Source organism: Suillus discolor, assembly GCF_016758755.1.
Source record: "Suillus discolor strain FC423 chromosome Unknown F5147scaffold_2, whole genome shotgun sequence".
Lineage (NCBI taxonomy): Eukaryota > Fungi > Basidiomycota > Agaricomycetes > Boletales > Suillaceae > Suillus > Suillus discolor.
The window spans coordinates 179,163-198,088 of NW_024541249.1; the positions used below are offsets into that span (position 1 = coordinate 179,163).

Here is an 18,926-nt window from a genome sequence, read left to right on the forward strand (position 1 = left end):
GGTAACGATTCCATTCTCCATCTTCGTATGGAAAGCCTCAGCCTCGATGCAATTACCATAATCTAGAAGACTTGCCATAAAAACCGTATATCATTTCGGACATGCGAAAGAATATTTGTCGACATGCCTGCAGACAGCTTCGACTTGAATTTACTTGCACACGCCCTCTCTTGACGTGCTATCACCTTGGTTAAGTGGGATACATCAACCTGGAAGCAGGTCAGTAATGACTGGACAGGCCACAGTCGCCATGTTTAATCTTGCTGGCACACTTGTCACCACCGCATCTCTTGACGAGGATGTCCGTCTCTGGCAGCTCTCAGATAGACAAACTTCTATCCATGGGCGAAATTGACAGGAGCGGCTATATTGGTGATTTGATGAAGATCTGTAGAAGAAGCAGCGCCGCCGCTACTAGAGTCAACTTTGTATGGTGGATTTTTGATTACGGTTCGATTTGCCGCTATGCCGGAAGGATTTTCAATGTCCGATCGTTGTTTTATTTTATTTTATACAATAGCCCTCCGGGCATGCCTGGACCCGTTATTTCATGTATCTTCAAGCAAAACAAAAACGGTATTTAATTGGGGGTAAGCGAGGGAGTCCGTCTGTATAGAACTCCAAGTCAATTTTTGGTGGCACCCTAGCACACCTCCATCCACCACTTGTCTTAGACCTGTCCAAAGGCGACACGCCCATCGATCACTGTAGCTTGAACTTTGGTGCTTAAAATTTGATTGACAGGAATAGCCATGATGTCTTGTGATAACACCACATAGTCTGCCCGTTTTCCTGGAACAAGAGAACTCAGGCTGTCTTCGGTAAATGAAGCATATGCGGCATCGATCGTCATGCCTATTGATTGTTTTCAATATCAGTGACGCTCATATCTGAGTACTCTCGTAAAGTACCTCTCAAGGCTTCCATGTGAGTCAGCCGTTGTTGCGAAACATACATGAGTTGAATGGAGAATTTTTGGACGAGAAAGCCATACCATCCCGATGGGCCATTGGGTGATTGTCTTTCAGGAGACAGTCTCGTAATGGCTGCATGGAACCCAGCGAGCGGATTCATGTCTTCCACCGGGAAGTCAGAGCCAATGGCGAATCGAGAGCCGTGGTCAAGTAAGGAGCGGAAGGCATATGACCCCTTTACTCGCTCAGGACCCTGGAAAACGATGAACATGCCAGTAGTAGGTATGATTGCCATGAACTCACAAGACGTTCTTCCGCAAACTACATATCGCTGATACTATTCCGCCCATATAACACATGTGAGTAGCGAACACATTCAGACAAATAGCTTAACGTACGCATGTGTGAGTTGAATGCTTGAAATAACTAAATAGCGACGATTCTACTCCCATTGACATTAAGGAAACTAAAATGCTCACCTCCAAGCTTTCCGACACGTTCCAGGTCAGTTTGTGTCAGAATCTGGGCATGTTCTAGGCGAGGTCTGAGTGCAGTTATATCGACGTCCTTCAAGGCAGCCTCGAATGTGTCTAGGACCACACCGTTGGCATAGTCCCAATTGCATGGATGTTCTGCCAGACAAAAACAAATGAGACGTATTGCTTTATTTTTGCGATCGCCGGCACTTACAACCTGCCATCCATCTCTTAAAAATTTGGGTACAACATCAGTCAAGACTTTGGGGTCCACACGCATGAATCCCTTCGTGTGGGGATTGTCATGATACGGCTCATGGAGCTGAGAGACATCAAGAAAAACACAAACACGGCCAAAGAGATTCTCACCGCTGCTCCAACAAAGTCATGCATAGAGTGCACAGCGGACGACGAAGACGCAGCGTTCAGAGAAGAAGAAGCCCCTCAACGAAAGGGGGCAAACAATAAGAAGCGCGAGAAATTGTGGACCGAAACAAGCAAACTGAGCGGACCGCGAGCGGGCCGGTAACGATCATTGGACAGAGGATTTTTTTCGATAGACCTGTACCCTAAGTCGGGTCCAGGAATCCAGGAATTTTATTCGGAATATACCCTAGTTTTATTCGACTCCGTACTCGACTGGTTTGTCAAATAAGGTAAGGATCATGTTGACGCCTTGATTCCACGAACCATGATAAAGCAATAAGCAATTATAGGACGAGCGCGCAGTTTTTGCGAGATGAAATGTAACTCGAGGGTTGAACGTTGCAGGATCACGGCAAACGTCCAAACTCCCACTGTGCCATAAGTATCCTAACTGCTCGGCTCACAACTACGGCCAGCCAAGCCGTGTTGTTAGCTGAAAAGCGGCAAACTCGCCCGACGCCGAGTCGCGAAACTATGTACCCACGTTCCGCTTGCACGGAAAGACATCTAGGTCAATACTGAACATGCCCCTTGCACTTTAATGAAGAAGGCTAGAATGGAATCCGGCACATAATGTTCCAGAGCTACCGCTCATGACCAGAACTTAGGCAATGGGCGATGTTGATATCACCATCTGGAACGTAACGGAGCCTTCAGGCAGGTATAAAGGTCGCAACTTATCCTGCCATTAATATATCAGCATCTATCTCTCACTCCATACTCAGCAGAATCAACTATCAATCTCACATCATGCTACCTTCTGGCAATTACAAAATTCAGAATTTTCTACATACCGACAGGTATATCCACATGAAAGCTGACGGCACAGTTGTTGGCTATGAGGAGGCTGACATTGTACGCATTGCATCGTTGGCGTAGATCCTATACTCATTAATGCTCATAGGTCCAGCTCCATGCCACGAACGCAGCTCTCCGGGCTTACGATGACAATAAGATAATGCTACCACAGGTACGGAAGGCCGTACCCACAGTACTAATGTAGTAGGCAGAACTCAACTTGGATGTAGTAGTGCTACAGGCTCTACAATGTCTAGGTCTCGAGGTCATCCTCTCAATTCACTCGTCGAAAGTAGAGACGTGATGACCAGATTCGAGGGAGAAGGTGTGTGTGAGCTGAAATCCGGCAATTGAGGTGTTTTGCATACACTTCTATCTTCCTCACATTTTCATCCGATGATGTGAACTGCGTTTCCGACGTTGACTCATTCAATCTAGGGCGTGTCCATTGCCTCGTACTATCAGCTCAAGTTTGAAGATGATGACGACCAAGAGCATTCTGTTGCTACACAGTATGGCCGACTATATCGCATGTAGTAGCATTAAGTATCTCTATCCCCGAACACTCGTTCATATCTGTCACCTACTATGACGCGTTTTGTGGCAAGTTCTTATATACGATGTATTGTACAGTATCATCAATTACAATAAGAGGTGTCTGTACACTATGTCTGCCGTCATCAAATGTAAGTCCCCAAGACGTCGGCTCTACCTATTCTAATGTTCCCTTTCTTGCATCTGCGTCTGCATCTAGTATTCCTCGGGCACAATCGCGACCCTTCCGATATCAATGTTTCAACATCCGCCCTTTACATACTCTCACCACACCCATGCCATGGACGCTTTCGATGCCGTTTGAGCATGTAGGTCGGAACAAAACTCGTCAATCTTCATCCCACCCCCATCAAATCATCTTCAATCCACTGAACCAAACGGAGAAAGAGCTCCTTGTCCCGGATTTAGGTACAGACAAGATCTGGAGACTCACCAAACGAAACGATGACAAGTAGTCCATTCGCGGTCACATTGACTTTGAAGCAGGGGGTGGCCCATGACATGTCGCAGCTCGAGGTGTGTCACTAACCTCCGAGTGCTCTTGAAACCTTCTTGATTGTTATAACAGGAAATACCATTTACACGCTACTGGAGCTCACCTCAAAGCTTGCTGTACATATTTTCCGCCGCTTCCGGCGCCCCCTACTCCTCTTACATCTCTGTTCACACTTTCTGCATTACCGATACCGGATAACATGTTGGCAGCGGAAATTCTACTACCCGAACCCAACGCATCCTTCCCTGAAACATTCATCTACACATCGAACAGAAACGACCCTCATTCAGAGGGTGACACTATTGCAATATTCTCTCTCACCGCCGGAGAGGCCAGAGCTTGTGAACGAGGTGCGTACGGGGCTAATTCATGTCCGAGGAATGGCGTTTAGAGGTGACGAAGATAAGTATTTGGTTGTAGGTGGTGTGGAAGGTGGCGGAGTGGAGGTATTTGAGAGGATTGATGGTGGTACTAGAACATCGTCACGTGTGCGATATAGGATCTCGCCCCGGAGTCCCATAACGGGTACTCGCTATTGTGGATGTCTGGTATGCTTCAATACAATCACCGCAGAGTCGGTTATCGTCGAGGGCAGAATTACAAAGAAAAGACGAACCGGCGAATACATCTTGAATATCATCTTCTGGTGCACAATTCTCTCGTTCATTATCCACAGCAGCAGTATCTTGGAGATGTCGAACTGAAGACATTGATGATATTCGGAATGCCGTGTGCAGGATATAGCGCAATGTTGTCATCCGAAATCATGATGTTGGAATACAATGGATTTTCTCGCTTGAGGAAAAGTAACATGTTGCGCAGGTGAGTGCGGCTCAAGAAAGGTGGTGAGCAACGTTCCGGAAAATTATTGGGACCGACTTAATGGAAATGCCAATAGTTGTCGCGGTTTAGGAGACAGTAATTGGCCCTTAAGCATAGCTGCAATGGACGATGTGTTGAGTCGGTAGGTAGATACATTTCCACGTAAGCCGCTGTTTAAACCTGCTGCATCCCAATGAACAGCACCGCGTTTTTTCGGGAAAAGCTTGACGATGTATGCAGCAGGACATGATACGGCCACTAAGATACGTTCTGGAAGAGTCAACATCGCAAGTTCATCCGGAACTTTTCAGATCCAAAGATTGTTAGCAAGGGAAAATGAAGGAGTTTTGTTAGATTTGATGTCGTCTAAGCAATCATCGCAAAGAAAGCCATATTGACCATCATCTCAAATCGTGATGGCTGGATTATATAGCGACATGTCATTCACGAGTCGTTGACTGTGATGCGAAATATATGCGTTTTTGTGCTGAATCGAAGACAAGGCAAGTTCAGTTGTTTCGGATGCTGAAAATTCGCCTGCGCAGACGAGGCATACCATGTAGCCCGACAGGCTGCATTTCCGGTATGGTCGATGAATCGTGATAGACATTCATTTCGCACAGAGTCTCCCACCTCCTCCAGGAATGATTGGCAGATATTTGCCGCTCTTGTTGCAGCCGTACCTTTTTCAACTGCTGTCCTTCATGATCTTGTAATCGCGCAGCCTTTGCATCTGCAGCTGACGCCACTGTGGATTGAAGAAGGGCAGAGTGTCGAACTGATGGCAACAGACTGTTTCGGTTTCGTTTTCGTTTTTCCGCGCGTGAAAGTTTGAATTCATGAACAGCGGAGACGATTTCATTGACAGTGAGCTGATTTGGCGCGTTTTCGAATGGCGAACACGAAGATAAATGTGCATCGTGGGATCATTGCGCTGCTTTGTTCGCTGCTGATATGATCGCTATATGGGTGTCCGTCGAATCTTGCACGGTAGCCACTAAGTCACTGCGCTTGCGTTTTTCAGCTCTATTCAAGTTCTCGTCACCTACTGCAGCTATGATCTCCTTCATTGTCAATTTATCCAGGGCAGAATTGAGCTGTTGCGACATGGTTCCAGATTTCTTGGTGTCATGACTTACAGCCACATCCAACGTTTATTGATATTTAATATTGTTTATTATTGGCAATTAGTCCGTCAGATTTCGTCAGATGGCATATGACAAGGTGATGATGCTGTTTATAAAGAACTAATACTGGAATCCCGATTATGTTCAAATCAGAGTCTCTCCCTTGTTTACTGGGCCCAGTTTGAAGTTCCCGCTGTCGCTGAATGAGACCGCTTGACATTTTTATTGCAATCTCTACCTTGCTAATCCAAGCATTTCGGCAATGCGCAACGGATGTTTCGGGATCGTCGACAATAAGTTTTGCAATGCCTGTGAATACTCGAGCCCTCAACGTTCAACGTTCAACATCAACCTCATGTAGATGTCACCTGCCGCTCCTTCCTGGGTATGGGCCTAACATCAACGTCCGTTGCTCCGAGTCCGCAACCTCTGCCAAGGAAGCCAAGTCTCTCGGAAACGCCTTGCTAAAGCTGAGGAAAATGGCTATCAAAGTTTATACTTCATCCCTCAGGAAGACGTATCAGGGACTGAATGAGAAACTTGGAATGACGAGCGAACTTGTGGTGTCAAGAAACATGTTATACGAGACTGTCAGCCATTTTGGCTGATACTCACGATACTCGAGTCAAGATTAAGACTACCCTTTTCTTTTTAGCATCGTCTTCATTCATGGAAGAACTAGCACGTGCATTTAGAACGTACCTTCTTCGCCCGTGGTTCAACATTGAAAGCATTAAGAAGGGCATGACCCACATGCAACGGAGCAAGGTGAAAGTCAGCAACGCCGAACCCTAGTAAAATATTCATATTCATATATTGTCGCCAGCGAGCTCGAGGTAGTGAGCCGGTGGCTGCTGGCGTGTAAATCGCCGCTGAGAAATTCCCGCGCGGTAGCCAAGATAGTGGGATGAACGATAAATGATTTTCATTGGCTGACTACACTCGGGCACCGCCATATAGTAAGTTGTCAAGCTCATTGAGCATGTGGAACATATAAGACTGGATCATTGCAAAAGTGGGAGATCTAGCGCAAGCGGCTGTCATAAAAAGTATTCAGCCAAGTCCACGACACACAAAAATTGAAACTTACCGAGCTTCACGCTCACTCTCAAGAAGTGCAAGGATATCCTCCTCCCGCACAGGACCCTTGACGTTACGGATAATTGTTCGTGTAGTGTCATCCATGAATTCGACACGGACTTGCGTGACTCCACCACGGGAGCCGGTGCGTCCAAGAACCTGATACCAGAAGTTGCAATCAGTACAAATTTTTTGCAAGGGGTCAGTATATCTAATGGACCTTGATGACTTTAGCAAGTTTGACGGGAGCTTTTGATGAATCCTGGAGAAAGTGAGTTGTAAGAATGGCTTGAGAACTTGACGGGGCTTGCTTACCATTTTTATTGGGGTTGTCGACAGCGATGGGCGAACTTGCGGCGTATGTAGATGATGGATGTTTAGAGTTCAAGATTTCAATCAAACTCCGATGGCATTCTCCGTCCCTCCCCACACGCTGCACTAACGGGAGGAATTCCGAGGATTACGTGATATATTGTCATGAGATCCTTCTCTACTCTCAACTCATCTTGAATGGCATTCTCTGGAGCTCTTGTGCGTGTTCACCAGTGTTTGAAACTACAAACATCTGATTTACGCAGAGCAGACACTGACTGATCTTAATGACTTCCTAACCCCATCTCAAGCATGTATCAAGCCCGTTGAGCAAGTGAACGAGCCGCAGGAGATCATCGAGCCTGGTGCCGCTACAGTGCGTTATGCAGCGAGTTTTATGTCAAGGATCACACTAAGTATTGATTTCAGACCGAAATTGTGATTGACTCCCGTGGATCATACTACGAAGTCTCAGCAAACGGTGTATCCACTAATACATCTTCCAAGGGCACAGAGCGGAAGCTCCAGCAGGCCCAGATCAGCTTGAATGATTGCCTTGCTTGCAGGTCTGTCATCGCATAGTTCCTTCCAGCCCCATCGAATGACTACTGACCATATTCCCGATATCTAGCGGTTGTATAACATCGGCCGAATCCGTATTGATCACGCTACAATCCCACACGGAGGTCCTTAACTTCTTGGACTCCAATCCTCCAATTTCCACGCCAGGTCACAAGATTCCGGTGCTTTCCATTGCGCCACAGAGCCTCGCGTCACTTGCAGCGTCCCTTTCGTCGTCATCCGGTTCCCCTGTGAGCCTCCGTCAAATACTAAGGAGAGTGCGAGCATTCTCTACACGAATACTTGGGTTCGAGCATGTTTACGACATCACGTTTGCTCGACATATTGCTTTGCTCGAGCACACGCAAGAATTTTTCGAGCGGAAGAACGGAAACGGGAAACTTCCGATGCTAGCGAGTGCCTGTCCGGGATGGATATGCTATGCTGAGAAAGCACACTCCGAAATGCTACCTTTTATTGCTAGGACGAAGAGTCCACAACAGGTGATGGGAACTCTGGTCAAGTCGTGGTTCGGAAATCGCTGGGGAGTGCAGTAAGTCTCTTTAGTCGCTTCTATTCCGTTGTGTTGATTTGTTTTGGGTGATAGACCGGATCAGATTTACCATGTGTCAGTTATGCCGTGCTATGACAAGAAGCTTGAGGCTTCTCGGCAGGACTTCTACAATGACTTGTATTCGACTCGGGATGTAGACTGCGTAATCACGACTGGAGAGCTCGAGCTTATGATGCGCGACAAAGGCTGGGATCTTTCACAGACAGTAGAGAACGAAGGTATCTCTGATGTCGACACTGAAATCCCGGAGCTCCTGTCACACCCTGGGACCAGCTCTGGATCTTACTTGCACTCTCTCATCAATTCTATCACCACAAGCCACTCGTCCCCTGTGGACCTTACCATAAAATCCATCCGTACATCTGATTACGAAGAATTCACTCTTCGCGCTCGGGACACCGGCGAGGTGCTTTTCAAAGGAGCAAAATGCTATGGTTTCCGTAATCTACAGAACGTCGTACGCAAGGTAGGTCGTGAGGCTGGTGTGCAAGTTGGGAGGGGTGCTGCCGGAAGGTTGGTTGGGATGCGTGCAAAGAAGCGTGGTGGGGAGGACGAGAAGGGGTATGATTATGTCGAAGTGATGGCGTGTCCGGGCGGGTGCGTCAATGGTGGTGGACAGTTGAAACCCATTGCACAGGCGGCAGGGCAGAAAGAGGACGAACAAGGGTTTACGAGGACCTGGGAGGAGAGCGGTGTCCAGATGCCAGTACCAGGGGAAGATAGTGCGATGCAAGGGGCCAAATGGGGAAACAGAGAGTGGACGAAGGAAGTCGAAAGGGTGTATTGGCATGACTTGCCTACACCGCCTCCATCACCGGGATGTCATGATCGGGATCTTGAAACCCCATTCGTTTGCGGAGACCGTCTTGCGGCTCAGGTCAAGATGGATCTTTGTCACCCCACAGACGGAAGCGTGGACGGAAGTTGGGGTTCCATCATGGACGAAGAAGCAGAGACACGACGCCGTGAACTGTTTCGGACTCAGTATCGAGCTGTTGAAAGCGAGGTAGTCGGACTTGCTGTGAAATGGTGATACACGTGTGTGTCGTTTCACTCTGGGTGGTATTACAAGACAAGACAAGACAGTGACTAGATAAATAATGCGTAAGTAAAATATGCGACAAGTAAGCCTAGAACTACAAAATGACACAGCAAAGTGGTGTGCAAAGCAAGGCGTGACTAGAGTGATAATTAATAGAATAAAACGGCATTATAGATGCTTTCTGGATAGATTTAGCGAAGAAGCCACCGGGGCGGTCGAAACCATCGAGGTTAACGACGCTGGGAAGCTCCGTCCTTGAACCAGTACTGACATGAAACACAGTAATCGGCTGTTCTGTGGGTGATGGTTTCTCTTGCGTCGGGACCGAAGTACTTGGTGTAAGATTGAGCACTGGGGTATGAGGTTGAATGCGGAGTGAGACTTACACGTTCGCAATGGCAATCAGGACAATTCCTGGGATGATAGACGGAGTGGATGCAATACTGGTTGTAGCAATCGATCTTCTTCAGTTTGCGCGTCTGAAAGAAGGTCAAAAATAGTTCTAATAGTAAAAAGACATTGATCACGCACCACCTTGTAATGCTAAACGAAGCATGATTTGAGAAATGTAAGTTCTCGATGGCGTGAGACACTTACCCCACATCCAAATTTTGTTCCTTCGCTAAAAAAAGGGTCTGAATCAGCAAAGGTTCTTTCCAAGGCCTAGACTTGACACGTACGTTTCGAGATTGCACATTTTGAATGACGGGATGGTGAAAGGGACACCGGTGAAATTGTTTTACTATGTGAGAAAAAGAGAGATATTATTCTGGGGAATTAAAAATGGAGGACGGAACAGCATACCGGTGTGGGGTAGGTAACTACGGGGGACAAAAGACCAGTGGAGTAGAAGAATGGGGGATCAAAGGATATGAATGGGGAACTTTATAAGATTTTGAATATTGGGATCGAGTTGTAACCGATGACAGGGAGGAGCAATCACAAGACCATTTGGGCGATCGGGCACGATGTGGTAACGAGAATAAAGAAGCCGGCCTGCGGGAAGCAAGCGGAGGCGTGATTGATGGTAAATGCAAGTGTAAGAGCTCCACGGAATTATTATTCCGGTTTCCGACCCAAAACACCTATTTCGGACCATCTCTTTAGCCGTACAGCTTTATTATTGTATATTTGTACATCAAATATTAGTACAAACAACCCCATACACAACTTACTCTGGGATGTCCACCGCAGCCTCGTCGTCATTGCCAACGACGCGCTCGAGAACCCTGCTCTTTATCTCATTTCGTGATTCAAGAGCACCCTCAACACGTTTCTCTCGTTTACACTCATCCTATTCAGATGATCCATATGATGAAAATGAAACACTCATACATCCTGGCTCCGCACTTGACTCTCAGTTGCCTCCCAAATGGTACGTTTCATTTTCTATCTCAGACTACCTTTACTCAATTTGAACAAAGGGTTGATCTTTCCGACCAAGTCGAAGAGATCTTGGGCGGAACACAAGCTAAAAGTGTGTTCCTGGTATAGTCTCTTTGCGGCTTCAATGACATCATCTCCGTCCTTTTTACCTTAGTCGTCGCTTTAGAGAAGCTCCATGCAAAGCATGTTCTCCCCGGCTTTGCGGACCGGACGGCAGAGGAGCGAGAAATAGAAGCAGCGACCACCGAAATAACCAAAGTACATCCATCCTCCATGGACTTCCTCGTGTCTTACACTCGTCCGTTTCTTTCCCCTCGTGGATAGGATTTTCGACGATGCCACACTTTAATTCAACGTATCGGTACTGAACAGGACCACTCATTTCCCCCTTCAACTCAGAAAACTCAGTTTGAAGTCCTCGCGGCCAAAAATGTGCAACGAGGCTTAGCCGTGAGGGTCCAAGAACTCAGCTCAACCTTCCGCAAGAAACAGCGTGTCTATATGGAACGTAAGTCTTCTTGCCCATCATGTTTACGCGAACCGATCATTTCTATGACCGCATTTTCGCCTTCATCAGGTCTGCAAGGGCACGCGATTAAGAATCAAGATCTCCTGATTGCGTCTGGGACTATTTCCTCAAGAGGATCCGAGGGCTTGACTGCTGTTGATGAAGACGTAGAAGCTGCGGTGAGCAACGATCAACGAGCATGTCTCCTGTATAGCTAAATTGTTATTCCCCCCTGCAGCAAGCTCAGATTCTAGATAACACGCAGGATCATGATCTCCGTTCCCGCGACCGGGAGCTGACAGAAATTGCAAACTCAATAGCTTCTCTAGCCGAATTATTCAAGGATTTGTCCGTCCTTGTGATAGATCAGGGGACCCTTCTTGACAGTATTGAGTATAACATCGAACAGACTTCGGTAGAAATGGCCGAAGCTGTGAAAGAGTTAAACCATGCAACACGGTGAACCATATATGCCCGTAGTCATCGTAGCGCTCTAACACCCTCTCTTTCTTACAGATACCAGAAGAATACGGGCCGTCGGAAACTTATTTTCCTTCTCCTATTGATCATTTTTGGGTTAATCGTTGTCCTGATCTTCAAACCTCGTCGGTCATCCTCTTTAGGTTCTCCACCTACTCCAGATTCAGTGATCTCCACGGATACTTTTGTTTCACGTTACTTTCATTCACGGACATCCCTCAGTCTTTACGTACCGAATAATACTTGATTGAGGGTCTGGTTACCCTGAACGGCATGATTTGTGGACAATCTGCATCAGTCAGTCGATGAAAGCGGACGCATACAGTGCTGGGCGTCAAAGGTCAGCTTATATTAAAACTTGCCCCTTTCGTGCCAACCGTCACCCCTGACGTTTCATTTGGTTATCACGAGGTCTCGCCACTTTGAGCACTTGGCCCTCATCGATATGAGATCAGTAGCGCTTTTGGTGAGGCTGCGTGCCTTGTCTGGCGAGTTCATTGACACTATTACTCTCTCTAACACATTTCAATTCTTAATAGGTAATGCTGCCCCAAGCATCTGGGAAGGTACAGTCTGCTCATGGTCAAACTAACCACCCATTGCCAAGTCGAAGACGTGGCCCTGACCATTCTTACTCTATGCAGAATGATACGTGTAAACTGCGTTGCCCCCAGGCAGCGATAGCGATGTTTCATTACGTCGGGTCGCAGCTCTTTGCGCTCTTCTCTTGCGACCATCACGTATGCCCGATGACAGATCCAACCTAACTCCCAACCCTCAAACTCAACGGAGCAACCTGAACTCTGTCACTGCAAGCTGGATCGTGTTCGACAGAAGTAGAAGGTCTTCCCTACCTCGGGCACCTAGTATGCAAAACCTTCTGTGCTCCGATTCGACTTAGAGGGATTCTATATTGCCCTCTGCATCGTGAGTACCATACCACCGGCTTCTGGTATGTGCTGATGCCCCTCATGCTCCTGATATATACAGAATAGGCAGAGCGTGATGGAACGCAAAGGAAATGATGTGCCGCCGATGGTTTTGACATCTGATACATTCAATGTCCGACATGGCGTACTGTCCTCCCTTGACCCAAAAGCGGTCGAGGTGTCAATAAGAGGGCCGCAAGAAGTGTCGCTGCGACGAGCTCGTGTAGTTTGGGGAGGGCTCTCCGAGTCAATCGTGTATTCCCTCACCTTGCACCCTCTGAACAGGATATCGTACAGCTTTGGTTGTTATCAGTGTCGCAATTCTGTACTTTCCACGTTCGCAGCAGCGATTGGAAGATTTGAAAGACATCCGCATGCGCCGGCGATCCGAGGGCGATTTCTCAAGTTCCGGGACTTGGTTTCTTGGGATTGGATGTGCACATGGCGATGGGATCAAACTGTATCACGAGAGCCAGCGGTAAAATGCTCTCTACTAGTTACTCTCGGAGGCTGAGAATCACTTTCACAAAGCATGGGTCACTCAGATTTACGACAATGACGTAGGTTCATCTTGTTCATTGGTTTCACCAAGATCCGTCCACTAATCGGTATAGTTGACATCGGACGAGTCTGTCCGCAATACTCGTTGGGCGTAGAGTCATTTTGTTCACCGAGATCCGTCCATTATGCGTCTATCCTCAATACTCGCATGACAACGAACATTCTCGTGTTTGTCTAGTTGACAATGATACAAATACCGAGCGACAGAGAGCGACACGGATTCTGTAAACCCGACATCAGATCCGCGGCAAGTGCGTCATGATCATGTGGGCCACCCTCAACCCAGAAGAGATACCAATAAACGACCGTGTTGCAGAGGATGTGGTTGATCAATCAGCGGTGATCAAGATAGACCATATCTAACGGCGTCTGACAATCCGCTGACCAAAACGAGTTGGGCTAAAGCCACCTCAAGTTCATCTACTCGAGACAGCGTCATCGTCATCATTCCCTTCACCCCGGGCCCGATTTACATTCAGCTGTTTCAAATCAAGGCTTGATGATTGGGTCGCTGCTCATCATTTTAAAAGTCCGTCTGGTCATTTCGTAACGTATAGTGCACGTATTTCGTATTATCATGTGCGACATACTGAGTACTTCCCAGTTGAATATTCGATACGCGTGCATAGGCAGTCGTGTCATAGACTCATAGCGAGGGATACTAGTGGCTTCAAAGTGGTCGACGATATTTCATACAGCACTTCCAGCCTTCGAGATAAATTCCCCGGGATGGTACGACTTCTTCCCGGGCCAAGATCGGAGCTCTGTTTCATAACCCCAAAATACTTGCATGCATCTCGGTTCCTGCTGGACAATCAAAGTATGTAAGTGATGCGGTACTTGATAATCAAACTTCTTTCCTAACGGACATATGCACACATGATTATCAGAGGCGCTATGGATTGGTACAGGCGTTAGTCTTCTGTGTCAACGTGCCCTTGCCCGAACTCCACACGCTGAGTCTACGGTCCGACGTATCCATATGTGATATGTCCTTTAGGCTTTTACAAAACAAAGTTTCCATCGCGTCCTACACGCCACGTGGCTGACAAAAACGGGATGCGCAAGATTGTGCTATCAAACGAATCATCGTGTGCAGAGACATGTTCCTGCACAAAGACGTCAATTTTACGTTTTGCACAACGTTACTGCTGTAAGTCGGGAAGTCGCAAACAATGGCCTGTTCGTTTCGATTTGATGGAGTGGTCTGCATGCACAGATCCAACACCGATGTTGTCTTCAGCTAACGACATATGAAAATCGTATGACAACTAACAAAAAATCCCCCCCCCTCCCCGATGCGTTTTCGTGCCTTCTTTGCCCTGACGACATTTATCACGCCCTGCCGATTTGATCATCGAATATTGATGCACATCGAACCCCCTTCCCGTTGGTGTCCCTACATGCAAAAATAATCCAGCGTAGATAACATCGACTGATAATGTGTTGATCTAGGTCTTATATCCTGCAGAATATGCGCTAGGAAATGCGAGCCTGAGGGACACCAGCATGAAGTTACAAGCACTCTGTCAGACTGGTCGATGGATTGACGCTTTCCGAGCGTGACAGTGTATACCTGTCGCGTACGTATATGAGAGCATGTGCATGTTCCAACGAAGTGTGCTCTTCTCCTAACTTACGTAAATGTATTGCCAGCATGAACTTGAAACGATGATGTTCACAGTCAGCTATCAACGTTTCAACAGCTTCAAATCATCGAATCGAATTTGCGCTGATCTTGGTGACAGTCGTTCGGGTCTTTCTATGTATATCCCATGCACATGGTTGAGCCACGCGTCAAAGTACCAGGTGAGCGCCGTGTCCTTCCATATATTGCGCATGCACTTCCGCGCATCGTGTATAAACCCTTGTCACACTTGAAATGCAATGGTCTTAAAGTATCTATCCCTTCAATGCTCGTGGTCTCCTTACTACCACTTCCCATCCTTCCCGAGTCACGTCGTGCCACAGTCGTGGCCCCGGTCACCTGTTTAGCACAACGGGAGCCGCACGGAATGTCGTTCTGCAGCCACATCATATATTTCAGTTTGTCGTTCGGCACGATGTCAACTGGAACATATGGTCGACTGCAGTCATGACCAATAACAAAATAAGCAACACGACTTGAGTCTTCTCCTCGGATTTTGTCATTTACATTTATCGGGGTGCCTCACCGATTGCGACGGTCTGGGTGGTGTATGGCGTGATCACGGACGAGGGCGTGCTGGTTGTTGACCGCACCATCTGCGACCCCGAAAATGCGGATAAATGGTATGCCCCGTTCATTCTGTCTCTTCTCTTCTTTTGATTGTTTAGTACTAGACTGATGAGATCATCGGCCCGTCGGACATCCAGCCTCCAAGAACAGGATCTCGTATCGCAAGAAGATTGTTCATCGTTGCTCGTGTGTATATAAAATGGTAGCCGTTATTATATTCGGACACGCCCAAGCCGTACACGCACCCTGATGTTGACGTAGCAATCCTAGAAGAACTGCTACATAGTAGGCAAGTTATCATTGTGACATCGTTGCGGCGACGTAAGAAAGCTACTGTATCATCTGCGTCAGAAGGAACTTGAAGTGATCGGAAGCTCGACGCTCAGCATGTCGAGGGCGTGCGATTTTTGTCATGGGCCTAATAAGTCGTGTCAAGATATGCAAGGCAACAGGCCCTCATCGTAGTTCGGTCTCAATGTCGAGTACCACACCCAACAAGTTCACTAACCTCACCCGCAAGGTGGCATTCATCAACCTACGAACATATGAATAAATAATACATCTGTGACATCAAGATTGCATGAGGCCGTGAAGTATTCATGCCAAAGCACCCTGGGTAGAACGATCAGCATCTCGCATCTGTGAAATAATAATGTCTTACCATGGGGTCCCAAGCAGGTAGCACCACACTCTCCCCTGACTCAAAGATCTTTACATGCTCCTTTGTCGCAAAAGACTTGTGCACCACGACCTGGAACACAAACTGGTCGAACCACTTGTCACTCATTACATTATGACCCTGCACGCCACTGTCTTCACCCCAAGAATTTTCCACCTTGTACCGGACGGGGCGACCAGTCTCCTCATCCACATGCACGCCGGAGATGACCATCGCATGTGTCATGGCAGATTCGTTGGTGTCCAGTCGCTGGGCCTTGGTAAGCCCCAACGTGATGTTGAATGCTTGCTGTAACGGGAAAGAAAGTGTTTTAAAAAACCGTTATTCTTATGTTAAAATCGGCTTACTTCGTATTCGAAATAGTCAGTGTCCATGATACCGACGCCCTTGCTGGAGTCGGAGAATTGGCCTACATCACAACCGAAGAAGACTGGCTGACCGGCCTTGATGGACTGTGAACGGGGTCAGAATCAAACCAAGCAATCGAAAGATAAATTACTTACTCTGACTATGGCCTGCTTGAGCTCATCGATCTCAGTGTTCACGTCTGCTAGCAGTCAAGCTCCTGTAATGCAGACTTGACGAAAACGACTTACACAGAACAGGTCGTCCGCCCCAGATGTTGCCGAGCTTATTCACGGTGTATAGTTTGTTGTACTCATTCCGTGGGTCGTTAATGAGGGAGAAAGACTCCGCCGACTTGAGATTTGTGAATGTACATTCGTTAAGATTGTTAAGTGCACTAACCGAGAACTTGGCTGTGAAAGCCTTGTAGAACTGCAGAGGAGTACCCTCCCACTTCGCATACTTGCCATCTTCAGTGTAGTACTCCCAGGTGAAGGCAGCATCGGGCTTAGGAGGAACACCTAGACTAGCACTCATAATGGTATAAACTTCTTGCATAAGCTCTTCCTTCTTCGCACGAAGAGTCGAGAGAACCGATTCCGGCGAGACACTCTGATCGGCCTTCAATGATGAAGAGAGAGCGCGAAGAGTCAGAGCATGCTCTCGGAGCTTCAACTTCAGAAGGGTGTTGAGAGGGCTCGAAGCGCTTGAATGGTACGACTCAGGGTAAATTGGCTGAGGGACGAGACCATATGTCTGGAAGACGTTGAAAACATGCCACACCATTGTTTGTAAGGAAAGCGTACCTCAAGTAAGTTGAGAGCCATGTCCCATTGACCACCGTCGCTGATGGGGTCTCTCGCGAGGAAGTTGACCAGGCGATCATCGACAGGCAGGTCTGCATTCTCGATAGAAAGCTCGAGATAATAGTTGGACTTGTTCAATTTATCCCAGAAGAAGAGGTATGACTATAGCACTATGTGAGTGAGAGCTAGCGAGAACCAATGATCATAGATGGTCACCTGGGAGAGCTGGAATTCCTTGAGCTTTAGCTTCTTCATGACTTCATATCGAATGACATTGGTCGTTGCGAAGAGCCAGCATCTACCACTGGACTTCTGGCTTGTAACAGGCGAGGTTTTGAACTCCACCTGGTGATTGAAAACATGGGGTATCGCGACCTGGGCCGGACGACTGACAAGGGTTGACCTTAAGTTGTTATTGGCAAGGATTGTGCGGGTAAGTTGGATTTTGGGGTCCGCAGCGGCGGCGGACTCCCAGGCATCAACATTAGGCAGTGAAATTGAACCGTCAGTTGCCAAGGGCGACGAACCCACTGTGGGTGACGCGGAGCTCTGTGAGCGAACAAAGCGTTTCTCGTCGAAGGATTCAGATGAAGATGTCGCGTTCGGGGTGCCCGAAACTTGAGCAGGAACCTTGGATACAGAAGAACCCATCGTTGCAAGGACTTAGAAGACTTGACGCGCGTCACAGTGTGGGGTTGTAAACAAGTTGTAAACCAAAAGCAAGACCTTTATAGGTCGCTTGGCATTATTATTGGGATTAACGTGATTGGGCATGATAAGCTTCGGAGCACGCTGTCCCTTCCCTGGCTGGCTGTGATTGGTCCGGAGAAAATGGCCATTGCGTTGCATCACCTACGTGAACCGTTTCAGGAACCTGTGTAAGCACTAGTAATAGAACTGTCTTATCTACCAATGATTTGGTTATGTCTCTCATAATAGATATTTAAATGCGCCTTTAAACTAGCGCGAGTCGAGCACATAGGGTGACTGGATTCGCGTCGTACCCGACCGAGTGTTTGCTCAGCGCTGGGGAATCCTGGCACGGTCATTCGCGGCATTGCACATGGTGTTATCACTTGGTGAAGGCATCTCCCTGAAATGTCAACTGCCTGACAGTGATGATGGTTTGGTAAGGTGTATGAAATTCAGTCGTACAGCTTTAGGTAATGGTTGAACGTTGCGCCCCGGAACGCTCAGGCTTGGCGCTGACCCCGCACTAGTCGTGGTCGGCGACGTGCAGAGGCCTGTGGGCAGCGAGAAACCAGGCAGGAAGGGCGAGGGCGAGGATACTTAGAATCAACAGCCGAGCAACATATCATTGAGTCGGGCAAGCGAGAAACCCTCGTGAAACCGATTACTAGGGACGCGCTGTTCTGCTCTGCTTGCCCCCATGGGGCACCCTGTTTCCGAATCGGTTCCGGTTTTTCAAAGCACTTTTGTTGTCGGCATTGACGTGAATCAGCACATGGAGAAACACCAAACATCTTTTTGAGCTAAACAAATAATCACACCTCGGCGCAGGATGGATTCAACATACTCATAATAGCTAACTATGATTTTTCCGCATCGAAAATGACTCGAAAACAAGTGTTTTTCCTCCTCCCGAACCTCACTACTACTATGACCGGTTCGGAGGACGTCACAGCCACAATTTCCTTTTATATTTGTCGCCACGGCCACTCAGCACTGAGCTTTTAGAGCAGCAAGACAAAGTTACAGCTATCAATCACTTGACCGCTTTTGTTTATTGTTGGATAAAAGTAGCTAGCATTGTGGTATTGCTCCAATAAGGGAACTCACACAGTCTGCACGACCGTCGACTGAGAACCAC

At 47.6% G+C, this 18,926-nt stretch overlaps 7 protein-coding genes across 7 annotated transcripts; 3 read left to right on the forward strand and 4 right to left on the reverse strand.

The window, feature by feature from the left end:
* Positions 1 to 497: 497 nt before the first annotated feature.
* Positions 498 to 1,831, reverse strand: F5147DRAFT_664463 (amidohydrolase 3; the record flags this gene model as incomplete). The annotated part of the gene is made up of 7 exons (XM_041435007.1): positions 498 to 855; positions 912 to 1,167; positions 1,218 to 1,235; positions 1,309 to 1,340; positions 1,394 to 1,546; positions 1,601 to 1,712; positions 1,760 to 1,831. Coding segments are annotated over 7 exons (828 nt in total), but the record flags the coding sequence as incomplete, so codon positions are not given.
* Positions 1,832 to 2,626: 795 nt separating this feature from the next.
* F5147DRAFT_756903 (uncharacterized protein) lies at positions 2,627 to 4,369 on the forward strand (the record flags this gene model as incomplete). Its single annotated transcript, XM_041440360.1, has 8 exons — positions 2,627 to 2,671; positions 2,721 to 2,786; positions 3,053 to 3,126; positions 3,248 to 3,300; positions 3,369 to 3,477; positions 3,656 to 3,685; positions 3,738 to 4,015; positions 4,086 to 4,369. 8 exons carry the CDS (start codon positions 2,627 to 2,629, stop codon positions 4,367 to 4,369), a joined length of 939 nt encoding a protein of 312 aa, XP_041299353.1.
* Positions 4,370 to 6,456: 2,087 nt separating this feature from the next.
* F5147DRAFT_115842 (ribosomal protein S28e-domain-containing protein) lies at positions 6,457 to 7,098 on the reverse strand. Its single transcript, XM_041428090.1, has 4 exons — positions 7,010 to 7,098; positions 6,915 to 6,956; positions 6,705 to 6,853; positions 6,457 to 6,638 (listed from the first exon to the last, which is right to left on the reverse strand). The coding sequence occupies exons 1-4, from the start codon at positions 7,010 to 7,012 to the stop codon at positions 6,551 to 6,553; spliced, it is 282 nt and encodes a 93-aa protein (XP_041299354.1). The 5' UTR covers positions 7,013 to 7,098; the 3' UTR covers positions 6,457 to 6,550.
* A 106-nt stretch (positions 7,099 to 7,204) lies between these two features.
* On the forward strand, positions 7,205 to 9,174 carry F5147DRAFT_647475 (iron hydrogenase; the record flags this gene model as incomplete). Its single annotated transcript, XM_041433208.1, has 5 exons — positions 7,205 to 7,225; positions 7,278 to 7,382; positions 7,436 to 7,572; positions 7,638 to 8,120; positions 8,175 to 9,174. 5 exons carry the CDS (start codon positions 7,205 to 7,207, stop codon positions 9,172 to 9,174), a joined length of 1,746 nt encoding a protein of 581 aa, XP_041299355.1.
* A 58-nt stretch (positions 9,175 to 9,232) lies between these two features.
* On the reverse strand, positions 9,233 to 10,242 carry F5147DRAFT_664489 (uncharacterized protein). Its single transcript, XM_041435009.1, has 6 exons — positions 9,988 to 10,242; positions 9,864 to 9,925; positions 9,781 to 9,805; positions 9,715 to 9,726; positions 9,570 to 9,662; positions 9,233 to 9,515 (listed from the first exon to the last, which is right to left on the reverse strand). The coding sequence occupies exons 2-6, from the start codon at positions 9,878 to 9,880 to the stop codon at positions 9,414 to 9,416; spliced, it is 249 nt and encodes an 82-aa protein (XP_041299356.1). The 5' UTR covers positions 9,881 to 9,925; positions 9,988 to 10,242; the 3' UTR covers positions 9,233 to 9,413.
* A 98-nt stretch (positions 10,243 to 10,340) lies between these two features.
* On the forward strand, positions 10,341 to 12,134 carry F5147DRAFT_664490 (t-SNARE). The gene is made up of 7 exons (XM_041435010.1): positions 10,341 to 10,558; positions 10,608 to 10,660; positions 10,724 to 10,827; positions 10,894 to 11,077; positions 11,147 to 11,256; positions 11,316 to 11,536; positions 11,594 to 12,134. Exons 1-7 carry the CDS (start codon positions 10,365 to 10,367, stop codon positions 11,802 to 11,804), a joined length of 1,077 nt encoding a protein of 358 aa, XP_041299357.1. The 5' UTR covers positions 10,341 to 10,364; the 3' UTR covers positions 11,805 to 12,134.
* A 3,518-nt stretch (positions 12,135 to 15,652) lies between these two features.
* F5147DRAFT_664501 (peptidase C1B bleomycin hydrolase) lies at positions 15,653 to 17,962 on the reverse strand. Its single transcript, XM_041435011.1, has 8 exons — positions 17,312 to 17,962; positions 17,096 to 17,257; positions 16,692 to 17,045; positions 16,541 to 16,643; positions 16,448 to 16,491; positions 16,292 to 16,396; positions 15,927 to 16,232; positions 15,653 to 15,877 (listed from the first exon to the last, which is right to left on the reverse strand). The coding sequence occupies exons 1-8, from the start codon at positions 17,744 to 17,746 to the stop codon at positions 15,863 to 15,865; spliced, it is 1,524 nt and encodes a 507-aa protein (XP_041299358.1). The 5' UTR covers positions 17,747 to 17,962; the 3' UTR covers positions 15,653 to 15,862.
* Positions 17,963 to 18,926: the final 964 nt, after the last annotated feature.